This window comes from Coturnix japonica, chromosome 2 (assembly GCF_001577835.2).
Source record: "Coturnix japonica isolate 7356 chromosome 2, Coturnix japonica 2.1, whole genome shotgun sequence".
Taxonomy (NCBI): Eukaryota; Metazoa; Chordata; class Aves; order Galliformes; family Phasianidae; genus Coturnix; species Coturnix japonica.
This window is the reverse complement of record NC_029517.1, coordinates 25,077,612-25,098,597: the sequence shown is the minus strand read 5'-3', so window position 1 is coordinate 25,098,597 and position 20,986 is coordinate 25,077,612. Positions and strand designations below refer to the sequence as shown.

Here is a 20,986-nt window from a genome sequence, read left to right as displayed (position 1 = left end):
TTGCTTCCCGAACAAAGAATATGGTTGTAAAGGTGCGTCATGTGGATGCACATGTGCCCAAAAGTCGGGCTACTGAACACAACAAAAACAACCATCAGGTAGATAAAGCTGCTAGAATTGAGGTGGCTCAAATCGACTTGGATTGGCAGAATAAGGGCGAATTATTTCTAGCTCGATGGGCTCATGAGACCTCAGGCCATCAAGGAAGAGACGCAACATATAGTGGGCCAGGGACCGAGGGGTGGACTTAACCATGGACGCTATTTGCGCAGATTATTCATGATTGTGAAACATGTGCCATAATTAAACAAGCCAAGAGGATGAAACCTCTCTGGGGAGAAGGGAGAAGGAGAAAGTATAAATATGGGGAGGTGTGGCAGGTTGATGATATCACATTGCCACGATCTCACAATGGTAAGTGTTATGTGCTTACCATGTAGAGGGCAACCACTGGGTGGCTTGAAACATACGCAGTACCCCATGCTACCGCCCGAAACACCATATTAGGTCTTGAGAAACAAGTCCTGTGGCGACATGGCACCCCAGAAAGAATTGAATCTGATAATGGGGACACATTTCAAAAATTCTTTTATAAATACTTGGGCCAAAGATCATGGCATTGAGTGGATTTATCATATTCCTACCATGCACCAGCTTCTGGTAAAAGTTGAACGATATTAATGGTTGTTGAAAACTATGTTGAAAGCAATGGGTGGTGAACATTTAAGCACTGGGAGAAGAATCTGGCAGAAGCCACTTGGTTGGTCAATGAATAGAGGATCTGTCAATCGTGATGGTCCTAGTCAATCTAGCCCCTACCACAACTGTAGAAGGAGAGAAGGTCCCTGCAGTGCATGTAAAGAACATGCTGGGAAAAGCAGTTTGGGTCTTGCCAGCTTCTGGAAGGGCAAACCTCTGCGTGGAACTGTTTTTGCTCAGGGAGCTGGGTGCGCTTGTTGGGTAATGCAGAAGGATGGGATGTTCATGTGTGCCACAAGGGGAATTGATGCTGGGCGGAGTGCAGTCAATAATTTTATGTATCTATATAATATATATATGTTTGTATGTGTAGTGTATTTTAATTATTATAGTTGTACATTTAGTTATGTTACATGCAATTCTACTATTTAGCTATCACAATTTTACATACGTGTTATATATGTATTTATATGATATATTAACATGATGTAATATGTAGAATAAGGGGTGGAATGTCATGGTTTTGTAATTTTGTAATTTTGTCAGTATTCCACATCATAACATCATGTCAAGTATGGATACTTCTGGTGAATGTGCAGTCCACAGAAGAAGACTACATATCCCAGAGAATAACAGGAGTAACAATAAGTCACGGGACAGGACTCATATATAATCTCGTTCCCAGGCTGGAGTGCCCTCCTCTTCTCTCGAACTTCTCGGAGAGTGGAAGCGTTCCAGCCGGTCGCCTAGAGTTCACAGTAGGCCTCTCGGTTTTTCGGAGACTCTCTCTCTCTGTTTCGTTCGATTTTGTTAGCCTTAATTATATTATATTGTGTTATCTTGTATTTCGATATATCATATTTAGTAAAATTAAGTTTTTCCTCCTTAGATTGTCGCTGTTTTATCCCACTCCCCTTTCCCCCTCCTTTCCGGGCCCCGGGGGGGGGCGTGGGGGGGTGGCTTCCCCTGTCACGGGCATAGGTAAATCTAACTAACCCGTGACAGAATCACAGAATTCACAGGTTTGCTTTTTTGTTGTTGGTGGTGGTTTTTGGCAGTATTCATCAAGATTTGTTTTGAAGGTTTCATAGTTGTTGTTTTTTTTTTGTTTGTTTGTTTTTTGTTTTCTTATTCTCCTTCACTTCCTACTCCACGTTCAGGTTTGTTTTCTTTTTTTAGTATGGAATCACAGAAGCACAATTCACCAACTTTTAATGAGGCTCACTTGAAATGAGTGAGTGAAACAATACTTAGAAAAACTATATAAATGCATAAACCAGCATGGCCAGGTGATGTTCAGTCAAAAGTTGAAAACTAGCAGATTAGACTACCTGGTCCAGCTGTATCAGAACTTTGCTCCTGGGTGATAGGCTAATTATTGTTGTTAACAAGAGCCTAAAATTTCTTGTGGTTTGGGTTTTGTTTTGTTTGTTTGTTTGCTTGCTTGCTTTCTTTGTGTGTGTGGTTTTTCTTGTTTTCTTAATGGCTAGGACTTTTAAATTCTATATAAAATATTTTTATAGACATAAATCATGTTGGGATAAAAATAGGATACAGCAAGCCAAACATATTCTTCAGCTTTATCATCTTTTGTTGTGTAGTAGAAGAATAAAAATATCAGTGTTGGCCCAACATACTTCCATATTCATTTGAGTATATACTTAGAAATAGACTGATAGAGGCTTATGAGCACCACAAAATTTCATACTGAACAAATAAATGGTCTTAAATCTTTTGTCATCAACCATACAAGAAACTTTAGGGAGGAGCATAAAAACATTAGTTTACAAGTGCAAACAGAAGAATGGAGGATTTAAAAAATAAAATAAAATCCACATGCTTTGCTTATGGCAACAAGCCATAAAAAAGAGCCTGAATATCTGAGCAGCTGATGTTTGTAACAAGAGGAAGAGCAAAGACAGGCTTAATTCTACAACCAATATTCACATTGAGTAACATCTGTTCATGTGAATAGTCCTATTGAGATGCAGGCATGTTTGCAGGCCAAGCCATGCTACTGTGTTTAACTATCATTATAGTGATCAGTCTAGAAAGAGATCTTCAGCATTGTCCAAATGACCAAGCGCTAGTCAGTGTGAGAAAGACATGAAGATGATATGCCCGATTAATAACTGAATTTCAGGGTTTTTCTTTATAGCATGAATTTCTGTCATAACTGTACTCATTCACTCATGCCTATAAAAATCCCCAGAGATGGAAAAAAATATTGGTGAAAAATAAGCAGGCATTTGCAAGAAGGCTGAGTGACAGAGCTGAAGTAAGGATTATTTCACAAGTTAGCCAAGAAAAATATAACGTAAATCATCAGTCTGAACTGGGATGAAATTTATGCTAAACTGGTGAGAAAGTACTGCTCAATGACACTGTGTTGTGCACATATGAGTATGTGTTCTCTTTGACAAACCTCCCTTGGGAGTTAACAGAGCAATATGAAATGTATAGTTTACATCTTAATCTCTTAGATTAATAGTAGCAATTATTTTTTTTTTTTTAATTGTCTCCTCTTGCTTATTATTTATGTATATTCCAGTGCCTCCTATGGAGCCTAATCAGATAGCAGAATTACGAGAAACAGAGTATGGCACTAACAAAAAAAGCAATCCGTGCCCTGGAGAGCCCACAGTCTGCTCAGTACATCATTGATGATCATCACTGAATATTGATTGCATGTGAGAAACTGGAGCTGTTGGAAATTATCATAACTCATAGAAAAACCATTTCTTCAATAGCCAGAGGAATCCCAGCCCCACAGTAATTCTGTATAGTTTCCTGAAATTACACAGTATGGTCCCTCTGAACAGAATTCAAAGCCTCTGACTTTTGTCCCTCTGCAATTAATAGTTAAATAAAAATAAAATGAAAATGGTTAGGTGATCATTTATTACATTAGTAATATTATGCATATAGTATTAAATCCATTTAGGCAGTTAAGATACCAAATACAAAGTGGTTGCTTCATTCCTACTGCACTGGCAGGCTTTGGAGCAGATCCCACATAAAGATCTGTATTTCATGTTACTAACTAATGTTGTGATTCCTTGATTAGTACCATACAGACTTAACATACAGTCCTCAGACAGCCCAACCTCAATTTAGTACTTCTGTGAACTCCGCTTTTCCATACTCCTTAGTGTTGTACACTGTACTTTCCGTGGTAAATGCCTTAAACTTCAATGTGTATTCTGATGTTTGATGATATAAAGAACTGTTTAAGCACTGGGAATTAGCATTGGCAACATCATGTTCCAGTATATTTTGGATTAAAACATATGATGGAAAAAATATCTCAAAATTTAACAGTTAACTGTTCTCCCACACTGCTATCCTTTTGTCTTTTTATTTGATCATTTTGCACATTACAAACAAAATAGCACCAATTAATCTTATTTTATTCTGAGAAGATAGTGTTCTAGTTATTCAAAAGGTTTTAGACCAGGTCCAGTTCTCATTATATCTAAACGTGAGTTGAGTCAAACTTTTGTTGAACTTTCTCTGTGAGAAAAGGCTTGTTTGAGTTTGATTTTGTTTGATTTTCCTAGCATTAAGAACAATGGAAAATGTTACTTGGGTTTTTCAAATGCTAACTGTAGAAAGATTTTCTTACTCTTGCTTTTTTATTATTCTGTGTATCTGTTGAATTTGACAGTATACTTCCATCTTAATTAAAACAAAAGTACATGGCATATTCCGTTGGTTTTAGGTTTAACAGCAGCTTGGAGTTTTGTTTCTGGATTTTGTTGATGTTGTTTTATTTATTTGTTTGTTTGTTTTTTAATTTGGAAAAAAAAAAGAATAACACAAATCTCTGAATTTAAAGCTCAAGCTGATTCAGTAATTACTTTTATATTAGTTGTGTACAAAATGCTTACTTAAAAGAAGTCAAAATGCTAATTTTTTTATTTCCACTTTGTAAAGAACATTGCTAGAAATTACAAGAAGCTGATAACTGCCATGCAGTGTTACAGATGCTTCAGCTTCTGCAATAAGTACTCAAATAAGATTTTCAAGAACATTGATATTTTTAGCATTTTGTAACTCTAGTGACCATTATCAAGTAAAGGCCATGAGAAATGAGATATTTTAAAAGTAGCAAATGGCAGCTTCTACATTTTTATTAAATAAAGCTTTGATTCATGCGGGTTGATGGCACAATTACAGCACGTTCAACCTAACTCTTGAAATATGACTAACATTAGCTGATATTGTAGTTAAATATTTAAGTATTGTACAAAAAAATATTTCTCATTGATTTTTGATATTGTTGTCCTTTTCTGAAAATATCACAAGCTATATCACTCATACCTGTAAATCAGGATGAACTCCTAGTTTTTTTAATTTCTCCTATTCCTCTAAGGGAGGATTAAAATTATGCTTAAATTTTTGATGAGTCTGATATCAATAAATGAATATTTAATGAGACCAAAACAGGCATACAGAACAAACTGGTTTCAACAGCTGCGAGTAGGCTTTCATTCAGTGCATGTCACTCTTTCTTAGGACTCTAGATTCAAAGAAATTTGGTGTGTTATAATGAGCTGAAAAGAGGACTGTAAATATTCATGTTTTGTGAGGGAGGCCTTCTTGTTTTTCTTTTGTTGTTGTTTTTTTTTTTTTCAAGTTATCTGTCAGTTGTGAGATCTTTTACAAACCCTGAAGCATTGTTCCTTTTTCATTTTAGTCAATGAAAACAGCTGGGTCTCTATAGCAGCAAAATGTTTGCTCATGACCAACTGCTGTTTTGTATACTCATTTTTATCACCAGCAAATATATATGTTTTTTCCACTATTACTCCATGTTTATCTTAACTTGTTGAGGAGCAATTCTGTGACATGTGTCTTCTTTCTCTCTTCTCACCTGATTCCTCGTGTGATGTGTTCATAAGTATTGCAGAAGATCCCACGTACTAACAGATGAAACTGTGGATACAAAGGTCTCTCCACAGTGTCCAGAAATAAGATGCTGTTCTCTGGCCTTGACAGCTATGTGTGCAAATTAGAATAATTATACTATTTAATTACTTCCAGAAATGTTTTTGAGGTGTGATTGAGATGTCCTATTGCAGGGAAACATGATTCACTTCTTAAGTGGGTCCTGAATAACCACGGCCATTTTTTCTGTTATGTGGTAACCCCATCACCCAAATAGATTATAATCTGTTGAAAAAGGTCCATCAGGACCTTTAGCCTTTAACGTCCTTGTACAGGGCAATGGTTCTTAGGAAGTCTGTGGTGCTACTCTGGACTAAAGGTAGGATAGTCTATTAGTATACAGTAAACATAAATTAAACATATGGGTATGTGCATCTGATTTTGTGTGATTGTGGAAGCTGTTTGGGCTCATGATGGCTTAGCACTACCTGTAAGTTTGTCTGGGAATCCCATGTCATCTAGGCACACAGGAAGTCATAGCTCAGCAACAGAACATATAAATTGAATGAAGTGAGTTTTGCTAATCTATAATAGTACTTATTTATGAAATATATTTTAAAGCAACCACCCAATTATTTATGTAGAATTGCAACATAATTATACCAGATGGTGTATCATATGAGGTCAAAAAATAATGAAGGAATCTGGCATTAGAACTGAAGCAGCAAGAAAAGATGAGTAACTAGGGACTGAAAATTTGTTACAGCATTTTTTTCGAAAATCAACCTTTTCTAATGTTTTTTGAGCATGTTCCCTGTGGACTTATTTGCATTTATTACATTTTTGTCACACCTTGTTGGACTTTAGCAGAGATAATTTACAATGTGGTGAAACAAACTCCCAGTTCCCAGAGAAGTGTATTTGTCCTTTCCTTTTTAGATTTTGTATTAGACACATTCAGGTGGTTTAATCAGTGCCTGGGGATGGAAAGGGTGAATTAAAACTGCTAAGAGAAAGAAAAAGTTTTCCAAAAGTCTTTCTGAAGAGATTCCTTCAAAGCTCAACACATCCAGCTGTATCACTGGCAACATTTCCTTCCTGTCCTGAGTAGAAATATTGGTTTTGTTAAAAGTATTGAACAAAATAAACATGACTGTCTTTGGTTCAAACACATTTACAGTGCATTAACAAATCTACTCATCCTAGAGAACAAGTACAGTCATCATATTCCCATATTTCTTTTTTTTTTTTTCCTTTCCCAGTTGTTTCTTGAGAATACCTTTTGCTTTTATTGATTTCATGGTCATTAACTTCCACCTGAACTGACACGAACCACTGGTGGGTTTTCTAACAGTTTTCAGCTTTGAGTACTGAAATCTTTGCCTAATTAAGAAATAAAAGATTGAGCCTGAGCCACTTAATGCAGAAACAGGTCATGGCCCCAATGAACTCTGTAGGAATTTCTCATATTTCAAAGGCTATTATTATAGGACTTCAGTGAGTACATCACAAGTGACTGTTTTGGTATCACCTTGCAATTGTTCCAGCCAGCAGTCTGGTTCTTTCAGGTTCTTCAGGTCTTCCTCCAAGTGCCATAGACATTATAAGAAACAGGTATGTCACTTGAATTTGAAATGAAAATCTTCATTTTTATTTTGAAGGTTGATTTTTAGAAGGTGACTTTCCATTAAAATTTAAAATTTCTTGGGGAAATGGACGTGTTTCTAAGAATATATACATATCTGTATATATGAAAAAAAGAGGTTGAGATTCAAGAATAGGATTAAAACCTGTCCTTTGCTATGCTAGAATCTAAAGCCAGGTGTATTATATAAATACTCCAGTAGAATATAGGAAAGATAATCTGATATATACAGATGCTATCAGTCAAAATGACTCAAGCTGTACTGAAATTTCCTTGCACCTGGCACTGAAGGTATTAGCCATGCCAGTTCAGTCCCCCAACACAGATGTTCTTGTTGTACCATGTTGTATGTGCAACATTTAGGTTTCTGTTAAGTTTGGCATAGCGGACGTAAATACTGTAATCCAAAGACCACCCATTTATTAGTGCACCTGCACCTTCTCCTTTCTTTAATACCTTTAGAGTATTGCTAGTCCCCTTGTGCTGCTGATCCTAGTGCAAAGTAGTGTCATGGAAAAGAACACTCAGCTACTATTACCATGCATTAATTACAATGATGGAAGATTTTTTTTTTCAAAATTGATCACACAGTATGTTATACAAATAGGTCTGAATTTTAGACCCCTCTAATATGTAAATGCAAACCTGTTTGTTGCTCTCACCCTTATTTATTTTGCTTTATTATTATGGTATGTGATTTCAGAATACTGAAGTAGTTACCATAGAGATAGGCCTGAATAAACAGAGCTCTTCATAGTCATGGCTACAACTCACATAAAGTCCATTTTATATCACTGAATATACATCCCTAAATTATTTGTTGAGAAGAGACCAAAATTACAGTACAATAAAAATTCTGCTCTTGTCTGTTGAAAGTGATCAGGAAGGTGAACCTTTCCATGAAATCTTCATGAAAATTCCTCTGCCCTTCCAGATTAGTTTCCATATTTAACCAAAAACAAACAAGAACCAGTCTTCCCACTCTTTCCAGTATATAAATGTTTTAATAAAATAAAAACAAATCCATAATGACTATTTCCAGCTTGCACTAAATGAGGTTTGTGCCAGTAAAGTTGGAAACTAGAAAGCCTTTCCTGAAGTGCCATCATGTCACAATGCCAGTGGGTAACCAAGCTTGTCCACCCTCTAGAATTGTCCAGATGTATCTGGCCAAGAATTACAGAAGAAGTTTTTTTTTTCAGTAACTCCAGATGTGTTTACCGCTTTCCAGAGTAGGACTGCTATATTCAAGTTTGCATTGTCCATACTGAAAAGAGAACTAAGCCTTGGGTAAAAATTGTTCTTGCTCAGTTTTAGAGGTAGCATACATGCTACTTGTGTCACCTCAAATGAGTTAAGAGAGTGTGTCAGTTGCACAGGCCTTAGCCTCCAGCAGGAGCTGGTCCATGAGTTCCAGTTGCAGCTTAAAAATGTAACTTCAAGCACTTTGATATACATACTTTAAACCCTCATAAAGAGCTAAACTTTTAAATCTACCATGCATCTCTGTGGCATTCAGAATAATTTTCCAAGGTTAGGCTTGAGGTTAATAACTGAAAACTGCTGTTGTTCAAACCAATATCCATTTTTCATACTATGATTTTCAAACAACATGGAATTCCAACGCAGTAGAGGATGAAAATTGAATTGTTTCTTATGAAGAGAAATAGTTATGATAATCTTTAAAGAGGTTATGTGCTTTTGGACCAAAGTCAGTGTCACACAAAGAGGAGAAAAGAAGAAAAAAGAGGAAGAAAAAAAAAAAGGAAAGAGAGAAAGAAAGAGAGAAAGAGAGAAAGAGAGAAAGAGAGAAAGAGAGAAAGAAAGAAAGAAAGAAAGAAAGAAAGAAAGAAAGAAAGAAAGAAAGAAAGAAAGAAAGAAAGAAAGAAAAATACGCAAAGATGAAGAGAAAGCGGAAAACGCTTAGAAGAAAGGAGGAGAAAAAAGAAAGAAAAGAAAGACAGAAAAGAAGAAAGAGAAAGGAACAGAAACGAAGAAAGAAAAACGATAAAGAACCAGAAGAAAGAAAGAAAAGAAAGAAAAAAGAAAAGAAAGGAAAGAAAGAAAAAAGAAGAGAACAGAAGAAAAATTAACGAAAGAACAAAAAGAAGAAAAAGAAGAAATGGAAAAAAGGAAAAGAAGAGGAAAGCGGAAGGAAGAAAGAAGGAAAGGCAGGAAGGAAGGAAGGAAGGAAGGAAAAGGACGGGGAAGAAGAAAAGGAAGGAAGAAAGAAGGAAGTAAGGAAGGAAGGAAGAAAGAAAAGGAAGAAGAAGGAAGGATGAAGAATGGAAGAAGGAAAGAGAAGGAAGGAAAGGAAGAAGGAAGGAAGGAAAGTAAGGAAGGGAAGGAAGGCAGGAAGGAAAGAGGGAAAGGAAGGAAGAAATGAAGCGAAGGAATGAAAGAATAGATAAATGGAGGGGAAAGAAGGAAGGAAAGAAGTTGCGAAAGAAGAAGCCAGGAAGAAGGGAAAAACGGAGGAACGAACAGAAGAAGGAAAATGAAAGAAGGAAGGAAGGAAGAAGAAAAGGCAGAAGGAAGGAAGAAGGAAGAAAGGGAAGAAGGAAGGAAGGAAAGAAGAAGGAAGGAACGGAAGGAAGGAAGGAAGGAAGGCAAGGAAGACAGGAAGGAAGGAAAGGAAGGAAGGAGGAAGACGGAAGAAAGAATAAGGAAGAAGAAGGAAGGAAGAAGAAGAAGAAGGAAAAGAAGGAAGGCAAGGAAAAAGAAGGGAAGGAAGGGGGAAGAGGGGCAGAAAGGAAAAAGAAGAAGGAACCGAAAAGAAGGAAAATGAAGGAAGAAGAAGGAAGTAAGGGGAAGAAGAAAAAGAAGAAGGAAAGGACGGGAAGAAGGAAGGGAAAAGGAAGGAAGAAGGAAGGAAGAAGGAAAAAAAGGAAGAAGGAATGAAAAGGAAGGGAGAGAAGTAGGGGAACGGAAGAAGCGAATAAGAAAAGAAGAAGAAAGAAGAAGAAGTGAAGGAAGGGAAAAGGAAGGATGAAGGGACAAGGAAGGAAGGGGAAGGAAGGAGGGAAGGAAGAAGGAAGAAGGAAGGAAAGAAGGAAGAAAGAAGAAAAGGAGGAAGAGAAGAAGAAGAAAGAAGAAAGGAAGAAGGAAGAAAAGGGGGAAAAGAAAAGAAGGAAGGAAGAAGGAAGAAGAAGAAGGAGGAAGAAGGAAGGAAGGAAAAGAAAGGAAGAAAGGAAGGAAGGAAAAGAAAGGAAGAAAGGAAGAAAGGAAGAAAGGAAGAAAGGAAGAAAGGAAATCTCCTTGCTGGATAAATATAGGAATAATGCCATTATTAGAGTTTGCTATTCTGCAGAAAGGGCGGCATTTATCTCCTGTCAGTACCAGTTCTCTTAGAAATGTACAAATCAAAGCTGGTTTCCATTGATCAGATTTCTACATTTCCATCAATATTACTGTATTTTTCTTTTCTAGGCTGTGGTGTTTTTATAGGCTAATCAAATATCCAATATTACTAGGAGCCACTTAAAGTGAATGCCAGAACTACTAAGAAGTAATTTGAGAATTAGATCTATTTTTGTTAGTTTAAATGATCTTGACTTGCTCATACTGTATTGTACCTGATGCTCAGTAAAATGAGAATACCAATACAAATAGAAAGATATCCGGTTTGAAGTTCTTAAATATCTGTTAAAAGTGGTGAGCAATCCAAGCACATTAAAATTCCATTTTCCCCCATACAAGTGTTTGCTGCAGTTGACCCCCACTGATCTTAAATATATTTCTGTATCTGTAACTGAATAGAGGTTTTCCGTACAGCATGTTCTAATGGTACTCTGGCCTTTAGCCAACAAGGCACTGAATACGGCTATTTTTAAAATACAGAAACTGGGAACAGCTGCAGCAATCAAATTTGATAAAAACAGAGAGGAACTTTGCTTTTTTTACGGTTTGTCCAAGTTTAGACTCCTTTCATAGAACAGCTTTTGTTCTGTTGGATGAAGGGGGTATAAGAGTAACAGAGTGAAATCCTTTTGAACAAATAACTTTTAAAAGAATACAGGTTAAAATAATAGGGAGCTTTTTGGTGCAGCAGTATGTTCAATGCAATTGTACCTCAAACTATTAAAAGAATAAATCTATAAAAAAAGAATAGATTTTGTCTGCCAAGCTTTACCATGAAAGACTTACCCATAATGATCTCCTGAAGTGGAAGATGAAACCTCTTGTTTCAAATGTTAAACATCTGATCACTAGTATTTGGGAGTAGGTTTTGGGTGGAAGCTATTTAATTTGAATGTTCTGAGGTGGTGGAGGTTTTTTCCTATTTTTCTTCTTTACTCTCCTCTCCCTTCCCCTAGTAAGCTTAAAAAAAAATAAATAAAATTAAAAAAAATCACATTTTACAAAAGCCTTTTGTGCATGTTAAAAAGTTACATATAATATTTAATTAGAAGGACTGATTATTTTTTGTTTGCACTCCTGCTTCTGGGGGGGAACTAGTCACTCAGTGACTAATGGGATTCCAGAAATTGTTATATAATGGGGGAAGAAAAAAGTTCAGTACACAGTAATAGGCTGAACTGCATGGATTAAACAGTTCCATCTGAGGCAGAGCCTCTGTCCTGCACTGATGCAAGACAGAAGACACTGGGTGAATACTGGGCCTTGCTGAAGTCTCTGAGAGTTTTGCCACTGAATTCAGCTGAGCCAGAATTTTATTAACTGCATTAATTTTAAGTGACCAAAACAGCACCCTTTTAGTTTTACCTCATTTAGAGTATATCATTAATTCAGATGGTAAAGCAAAAATGTACTGTACTTCTTAGAAGTGTATACATCTGGTTATATATCAAATGTGTGTATGTACTTATAGCTATAAAATGTCTGTGTGTTTATATAAGTATAAAATATCTGCTTAATTCATTATCATGCTATGAGCATCTCACTAGGGTGGATATTACAGAAGTGGTATTTCTTCTTTTCCTCACACTAAGAAGCTTAACCTGTTTATTTTTAACAGCAGGAAAAAATATGAATGCCAGAGTAAAGACTTGAATTGGGAATCAATATTGTCATGAAATAGATGTATGAAACAGGAACAAAGTTTTTTTGTTGTTGTTTGTTTGTTTGTTTGTTTTGTTTGTTATGTTTACAAACAAATTCAAAATAGTCAAATATTGGATCTACTATTATAGACATAGGACTTGATATCTATCCTAAAGTTGATATTAAGAGGGAGAACAGAGTTTGAAATTAGAGAGTTGTTGATTTAATTCTTGTCTGACACAAATTTCATGTGTGATCTTGTCCAGTCATTTCTGCAAACACATGATCCTAACTTTATATAGCAGCAGAAATAGTATGACTCCCATGGGTCACACATAATACACCCAGCTGAGAACAAACCTTTTACAGGACCTAGAAATGTCTGTGTATAATCTTCACTTTGTGAAATTGATATGATAATATTATTTTTTTCCATACCTTGTCTGTTTTATTTGTCTATGTTATAAATTCTTGGATATAATTTTTTTCTTTTCTTGTTATATGTCTGTAAATCAATAAGTTAACAGAGCCTTGACGCTGTATGGTTCTCTAGATACAACTCTGAAATAAACAGTTATAAACATTGGGGCATATGTTACTTCAGGTGGCTTCTCAAGTAGCATGAAAATAAAACAGGATTCATGGAATGCTCTTGACTTAGTGATTTCTTGTAACAAGGAATCTAGAACATAGAAAAAGCTGTTTGTTTGAAAGCAAGAGCTTTGTGACATTAAATGCATCTTTAGCATTGTATACAATGAACATGGATGTGAGCCGACATTCCTGCGCAATAGGAAACAGTAGTTTTAATACATGCAGTGTATTCTCTTCTCAGAGAAGATACTGAAGTATTTGTGTGGTGCAGAGCATTGAGCTCAGGAGGTTCTCAAGAATCCTCTGGCATTGCACCAGTTTTCATATTCTTGTCCATTATTTTAACTGGAGCCAACAAATTTCCAGTTTGATGATTACCAGGATTTGATTACATTTAGCAAGCCGTGGAGTCCTTTCTCTCTGAAGACATACTGCTGCCAGAGACAGATTTACCACTGACCAACAGTGTTTTTATGCAAATGTGCCTGAGTGCAGTAACTCCAAATTATAATAGTCATTCATTCTCTTGCCAGGACAGCAGTATTTATATATCTCAGAGATAAACTGGATATCAAAATCAGTTCCATTACATAGGGAAAGTTTTTTATGTAAATCAGTATTTCCTAATCATGCTTCTTCCTACTCACTACTCCACTTTTCTTTCCTTCCAAATGTGTTCTCCTATTGTATATTCACATTGAATGTTCAAGTGTTCAGCTAATGCCAAGCTAATGGAAAATGTAAACACATTGATAGGAAACTTTAGAGTCTCCAAATGTATTTCTTCATGCCCTGGGCAGTACTGTTAAGTACTCGTACTCATGGATAGTGTTTTGTCTGCTGTTTGCATTTCTGTTTGGACTTCTATTACTCCTGATGCCTGATGGGAGGAAATGGACAGTCATCTCTCCAGCGAGTTCATCCTCCCTATCAGGAATGAATACAAGGGTTCAGATGCTCCTCTGCATGCCAGTCACCAGTTGCTACCAGCAGCGCTACCCTGGGACAGTTGCCTTTGTGTGCTGAAGGGGCTAATATGAAGAGATGTGAAGTCACTTGGTTTGTGGAAGCGGGCAGGAGGGACATGGTGCTGTGAAAACATTCCCACATACTCTAATGATTAATTTGCACAGTAGACAAGAGGGAGCCTTCAGCTCTATCACAGAGCTCAAAGCAGAACAAACCAACTCAGGAACCCCAAAACACCAGTCAGTAACGCTTTCCTAATGCACTGAGATACGCTCTAGTGTAGTTTTATCTGTGAGACCTCAGCTCTCAATAGGCAACTGAAAACCTGGCTGGATGGAAAAGCTGTTCAGTATGGGATAGTTGCTGATTGTTTATTGTTAGCTCCTAAACTCTTTTTTGAAAAATCTAACATTTAATCTCCCAAAGCTACAGCCTCTGAAATCTGATTACATTAGCTGAAACATGCATTGCAGCATGCAGAAAATTGTTATCAATAATGTCATCGATTGATTAATTTATCTGTAGAATACAATTTGTAAAAGACAGAATACTACTTGGTAGGCACGTCCAGCATGCAATTTTAGAATACAGTTTGAGGCTCAAAATGGAACAACTTTCTGAATTAGGTCACAGGCACAGTTTGAACATGTATCTTGGGAAAGTCCTCATTAGAAGCTGTTGTAAGTAAGAGAATCATAAAATATCCCAAGTTGGAGGGGACACGTAAAGGTCATTGAGTCCAACTTCTGACCCCATGTAGGACCACTAAGTGATGTTTAGTGAACAGGCCCATTCATTATTCTGATCTATAATTGAATAAAACTATAAGAAGGCAACAAGAACAGTGCCTCTAGGTCAACTTACAAGTTTGCGTATCTCATTATCTGACCTCTAACACCAGCCTGTGTTGCATGATTAGAAATAAAGCATAAGATGTCATTCTTACGCTGATCTTTCTTTTAAGATATCCTGCAAGATCTATATCAATTTTAGAATTAGGAATTTTTTAAGACTAATATAATATTGTAGTTTAATGGAATATCATGTAAAAAGGCTTTTCTGATTGTTCTAGAAGAGATATGACATTCCTTAGTTTTTATCTTTAGAGAAATGCTAAATAACAGTGCTGTATTTACCTAGTTCATGCTACTCAGAATTTCCTCTATCTGTATCATTTTTTCTCCATTCATCTCATTTCTCCGTGAAGGATCCCAGTCTAAATTCTTTTCATACAGAAGATATTTGTTACCGTGTCTGATTGCCCTTTTCTCCTACATCTCTCATTTTTCATGTCATTCTATATGTTGTTGATCAACCATAGCTACAGACTCTATAGTACATGGAGGTACCAGTCATAATATTTGATAGCATTTTTTTTAATCAGTATTGAGCATCAAGCAGATATTTTCATAGAAGTAGCCACATTAATATAATCTTAATTTCTGTAGCACAACATTAACTATAACCCAATATTATCTGTACATGTAGATACAGACATATACATATGGACACACATGTTTCTAAATATGCATGAATATAACAGGCTACACATATGTCAGTAGCTCTGTCAGTTAGCTCTATTTCCTTTATTGGACATTAGATTGCATGTATTCAATATTCTGCCTTCTTATTGCCCAACAGTCTGTAATGTGAAATTCTTAAACAGTTTTTATAACTGGCTGCTGTTTTTACTTTATTGAATTCTTAGTAACTCACTGTCTGGTTCTATTCCCAGATTATTTAGGGGAATATTTTGAGCAACGTGGAGCTCAGCACAGGTTCTTCTGAGAAATCAGTGATGACTTCATCCCAAAACAAAAATGACTTTGCCTTTCCCATCTTTTAATTTAAAAGAATACTTGACCTCTTTTAAGAGAGTTTAGTTTCTTTCAGAGTCATTAGTGAGGACCTTTCAAGGACCTCACCAACTTGTGTGCCCCGGTGTGCGCCACTTTGCAACACCAGAGGCCTGGGTTCAAATCCCCTCTGTGGTGCAAGTGGTAGAACTGCTGCTCTACTACACAGGAGGCTCGAATCCCAGGGGTTGGACTGGATGATCTCTAAGGTCCCTTCCAACCCGCAAGAGACTGTAATACTGTGATACTGTGACAAATGCAATACATTCATTGATACCTTGGTCCTTTACATTCAACCAGTTTACCCAGGCTTATGTAACACCTTTGAGAAACTGGTCTAGAATATTCACACCGCTTTTGTTTTCTCTAAGTTCTTATCAAAGTTATTTAGCTCCAGGATTTGTTGAAATGGATGTGGCACACAAAACCATCAGGTCAAATGTGTTAGCAACAGCACTCATACTAATGAGCCCTAAGTTAAGTTTTTCAAATTTCCAAATGACATTTTATATTTAGTGTTTGCTGCTTCTGAAGGGAAGTTATGTCTAATTGAAGTCTGTTTCTAAAAATATTCATATTTTGCTTAAAATAACCCTACTTTGAGAATGCACTATGGTAAATGTGAAAATTAGAAAAAACCTTCAATTTTTGATAGATAGGAGTACTCATCTTCCAGTGTTTAATACACTATGTTTTTGGAGATGTGTGATACAGATCAAAGGGCAGAATTTGGCCCTTAGTTACATGCTGTTACTGGCACTAGTCTTACAGCTATTGAAAAATGATGCATCATATTTAAATCACTGCAAATGTCACTATTCTGTATCTTGCATATGTTGCCTGAGCTGTCAGTAATAAAAATCTGTTCTTAATTATTCTCTCATTTAAAAAAATAATCATTTTCTAATAACCAAGTGAAAAAGAATTTGATGTTTTCTTTGGCTGGAAACACTTTAATGATTTAGTGCATCTATAAAGTTTTGTGTGCATTTGTAAATTAGTGAGTCTTTCCCATTTAAATCTATGATTATCAAGAAAAGCAGAATTTGTTTAAATCTGAGCTAAAAGTGTATGAGTAACTTAAGGAAAATATTTAAAGAGAATACCATCCTTCAAACAATTCAACAGAAAACTCAACATGTAAAATTGGATTTATACATGTTACAGAGATGTTAACTGTAAAAATTCATTGTTAAAATTTATCATATTAATTATCAAAATATTTTGTCATCTTGTTTTGTTCTTTAATAGCAAATTATACAGTTTATTTTTGCTCCATTAATATAATGTGGAACATTTCACTGTGATGAGAAAATCAAAATGGAAAAGAATATTAAGAAAATGAAGGCATTGGATAGCATCACATTTCCTGATTTGAAGCAGAATAATCCAGACTGAAAATCCTATTTTATTTCAATGTATTTTTTTCCCCTATAACAATATTTCTTTTAGTTAATTACCTTCATTCAAAACCCAAAGAAGTGAACAGAAAAGGCTCAATTTGAAACTTTGGACTAGAATTACAGATATGATAATTAGCATGAAATTCTACCTTCATTAAAGGATGAAGTATTTAAAATAAACAAAGTGTTATGTGCTCTCCTTTCTTAGTTTTCCTCAATGTGATGATAGACTAACATTTTAACTCATGGCTCTGCTTCACCAAATAGCCTGTCTTTTGGAAACAGGGATATTAACAGCCAACCTATAAAACATACATAATATAAAGCTAAAACATTATTATTTTTTTGCTTGTCCATCTGGTTTTGACAGCATGTATTTAAACCGGACCATATTATGCATTTCATACAAAACACCTCAGTTATTTCTGGATAATATTTTGTTACCTTACTTGTTTGTTTTTTGAACAAAACTGCTATAATAATTTTTAAGATTCTGATAGTATTTCTGTTTGTATCCAAAATTCAAGACAAAATTTGCCCTCACTCTTTGAAGTCAAGAAAACTAAAATTCATTTTGACAGGCATATCATTTACATTTTTTTTTGAAATTTAATGTCAAAATGCTATGTAAATAAAAAACAGTATGAAACATACTGCTAGGAAGCAGTATGAGTATTAGAATAGTTGCTGGTGATTTTTTCTGACTTTTTTCTGCTCTTTTTGCATTTCATCTGTGCACTAATTGGGGCAAATATCCAATGCAAAAAAATATATATATGATCTCAGAGTTTAAAAAAAAAATAATTCATGCACAAGAAGTCTGAATTAGAGTTGTATGCATTGTCTGGAAAGAGTTCCAACCCTGTATGGAGCACTGATATTTCCTGTGTCAGATTTTAAATATTTTTTGAAACAATAAATTTGTAAAAATAAGCATAAAAAAATTCTAAGCTGCAAACAGCTCGTTCTATGAAAAGGGAGTAATTCTTGTTTTCTCTTTTGCCGAGGGATTCTTTCTTTTCTGTCTATGAAGTTAAATAAACCATGGAGATTATTATTGTATTTTAGAATCATTCTGGTCAAGATATTTTAGAATGGCATGCATGCAGGCCCAGATGCTCCAAAACTTAAAGCTGAAGTCACTTCTTACTGATAAGAAAAGGCAGTCCACATCATTTTTTATCTATTATTATTATCGTCCAGTCTTCTGACCAGCATTCTAGTTAGGATGAAAACTGTCAAAATCAAGTCTAGACCAAATGCAATTGTTTTCAACTTTTTCAGATCTTAGTGACCAGCTTATGGAAGTGGTCGGTCTGGAAGGAGCCATGGAGATGGGTCAGATATATACAGGTCTGAAAAGTGCTGGAAGAAGGCTTGCCCAGTGCTCATCCGTTGTCATCAGGTATTGGCAGATCTAATTTGCCCTGCACTGTTGTACTGAACAGTAGTTTTATTTACTATCAATTGATATTATATTTCACTTATTATATTACACTTATATTACACTATATTTAATTGTTTAATAGTCTTAATATCTGAACGTAATACTAATGAGAGTATTATTTTGTATATTAAATGTATTTATTCATTTCCTACATGATGTATTCTAAATAGAAACATTATATAGAATATAATATAGAATGTAATCTATCTACTTATGGAAATGTATTCTATACATTTTCATGTGCCCATAAATCTTTCTTGCTTTAAATGTGTCCAGAAAGAAAGAAAGAAAGAAAGAAGAAAGGAAAGAAAGGAGGTGTTTACATTCAGGTTTTGCATGTTGTATTCAACTGTCCTTTCAACCTATGAAGAAATACTGTTAAGCAGTTGGGGGAGGAGTAATGTATGAAAAACCTGGTTTATTTTATTTTATTGACATAAACTCTGTGCAGAATAGAGCAAAAAGGCATTTAAGGTTACTTTGACGCATTTTAACCCATTTGTAATGCATTTCTCACCAGAGAATAGTAGCATATAATTAATATTTGTAAAGCACTTCTTTGATCCATGGAAGTCAAAGTGCTCTTTTTAATTCATTTGTTATTTACTGAACACTGGCAAGTTACTATTAATAAATACATCAATATGCTATGAGCAGTGGAGTGGATTAACCTAGTTGTGTTATATCACTTACTATGCTAATGCTGACAAGAGGAAATTTGGATTCAATCTTAAGAAAAAAATATATATATATTCTAACTTTCGGATTAAATAAGGGCTGAGAAAAAAAAAAAAAAGGAATTCACTTTCATCAGTACAGATTTTTTCAGGAAGAATTTTGCAAAATTATAATAAGTTGAAAGTTATAGAATGAGAACATAAAGACTGAAATTTTATACCAAGTATGATAATTAGCAGAAGGGTGGAAGTCAAAATTTAAAGATAGTAAGTAGGAATTCCTGAATTTTGTGGCAGTTTTGAGACTATTCTCAAGGACTGGGTGATTCTAGCTTCAAATTGCTCTCTTATGAGGGTGAGGAAGAGAAATGAGTATGCAAAGCCATTCATTCCAGCCTTCCCTGGATAGTAAGATACAATATTTATAATCTCAAATCAACAAGAACTGCAAAAGAACTAGAATTATTTCAAACTTTTGTGAGACTTCATTGAATGTTCTTTCCTTCTTTTTCTTCTGGCTGTTGATGACTGTGGTTAACTCTACAACCTGCTAGTCATTTGTAAATAATGTCCAAGCTAGAATTTCTGCTGATAATAATCATGAGTGATCAACTGACTCATTTTTTCATTGTTAGAATTGATTGCTCCATGTTATATTGTATTGTTCAGACTGTAACACAGAAATATAGAGTTGAAAAAGGTCATCAAAAAGATCATTATTTTTGAATTTTATTTTCTTCTTATCATTTGTCTATGCTTTTCTAAATATGGTACTGAAAAATAGGCATAAAATGCTATCTGAACATTAATATTAAAATCAGTGAGCCTTTACTTACAATTTAAATCTAGAACATGGTAAATTAAATCTTCTGAACACAGTAGAATTGTCTGTTGCTACTGATCTGTCTAACCTGGTGTTAAACATAAGCGTGAAAATGTCTTTTGTGATTTTAGTAAAGAAATATTAGAGCTAAGATTTATTTCTCCCTTATAGTATTCAGTCTAAATTTAAAATAATAGCAAGAGATTTCCTTGTTTTTTTTTCTATTCCTGTTAATGTTGTTTTGTTGTTTTGTTGTGGTTTTTTTTTTTTCTTGAAGTTATTGCATAATTCTCTCTTTATTTCACAAATTGAAGACTATTCTCTCATGAGAGAGTAGAGTATAGCAAGATGTGTACAAGGTGTCTGCCTACTAAGCAACTCATTTACTTTTGTAAGCATGTTGGAGATTAAATAGAAGCTTGCATAAATCTGGTGTATATGTGTGTGCCATCACATATGTCTCCTTAAAAGTATATTTATCAGTTTTGTCAAGTTGCATTTTCTTATTTTATGAAATGTATCACTTTAGGACCAGCAAGTCTCTGCCTATGCAGATAGATGGGGAACCTTGGATGCAAACCCCCTGCACGGTAAGGAAACAGTTATCTATGGGAAGAGGACTAAACAAAAAGTACATAAACTTTTTTTTTTTTTTTTAATTACAAAAATTACTGTAGCCATTTATATTTACTGATTTATATAATTCCATTCCTTGAAGTGAAAGAAACAATATCTTGCAGTTTAAGAGAAAACCCGTATCATCAGCATTAATTCAATTACTTAACTAACATGTTCATATGCTGTTATTGTACAGATCAACACCTACCACCTTTTCAGTTTATCATGATGTATTTTTCTAAAGGCTAGGATGGAATAAAAGGACAGAGGGTGCATAGCTTCACCCAATGTGATCATTTATTTCTGATGTTGTATTATTTTTAGTCTCTTGTTGCATTACTGAGGAAGAACCAATGTGAGT

The 20,986-nt window shown here is 35.1% G+C and overlaps 1 protein-coding gene across 8 annotated transcripts in view; it reads left to right on the top strand.

The window, feature by feature from the left end:
- DGKB (diacylglycerol kinase beta) overlaps window positions 1-20,986 on the top strand; it is a 339,581-nt gene that overhangs the window by 306,458 nt on the left and 12,137 nt on the right. For all 8 annotated transcript variants that reach the window (XM_015853622.2, XM_032443169.1, XM_015853620.2 and 5 more), the window contains 2 exons: window positions 18,345-18,465; window positions 20,537-20,597. In XM_015853622.2, coding sequence (XP_015709108.1) covers window positions 18,345-18,465; window positions 20,537-20,597 — 182 coding nt within the window. The remainder of the gene's footprint in view (window positions 1-18,344; window positions 18,466-20,536; window positions 20,598-20,986) is intronic.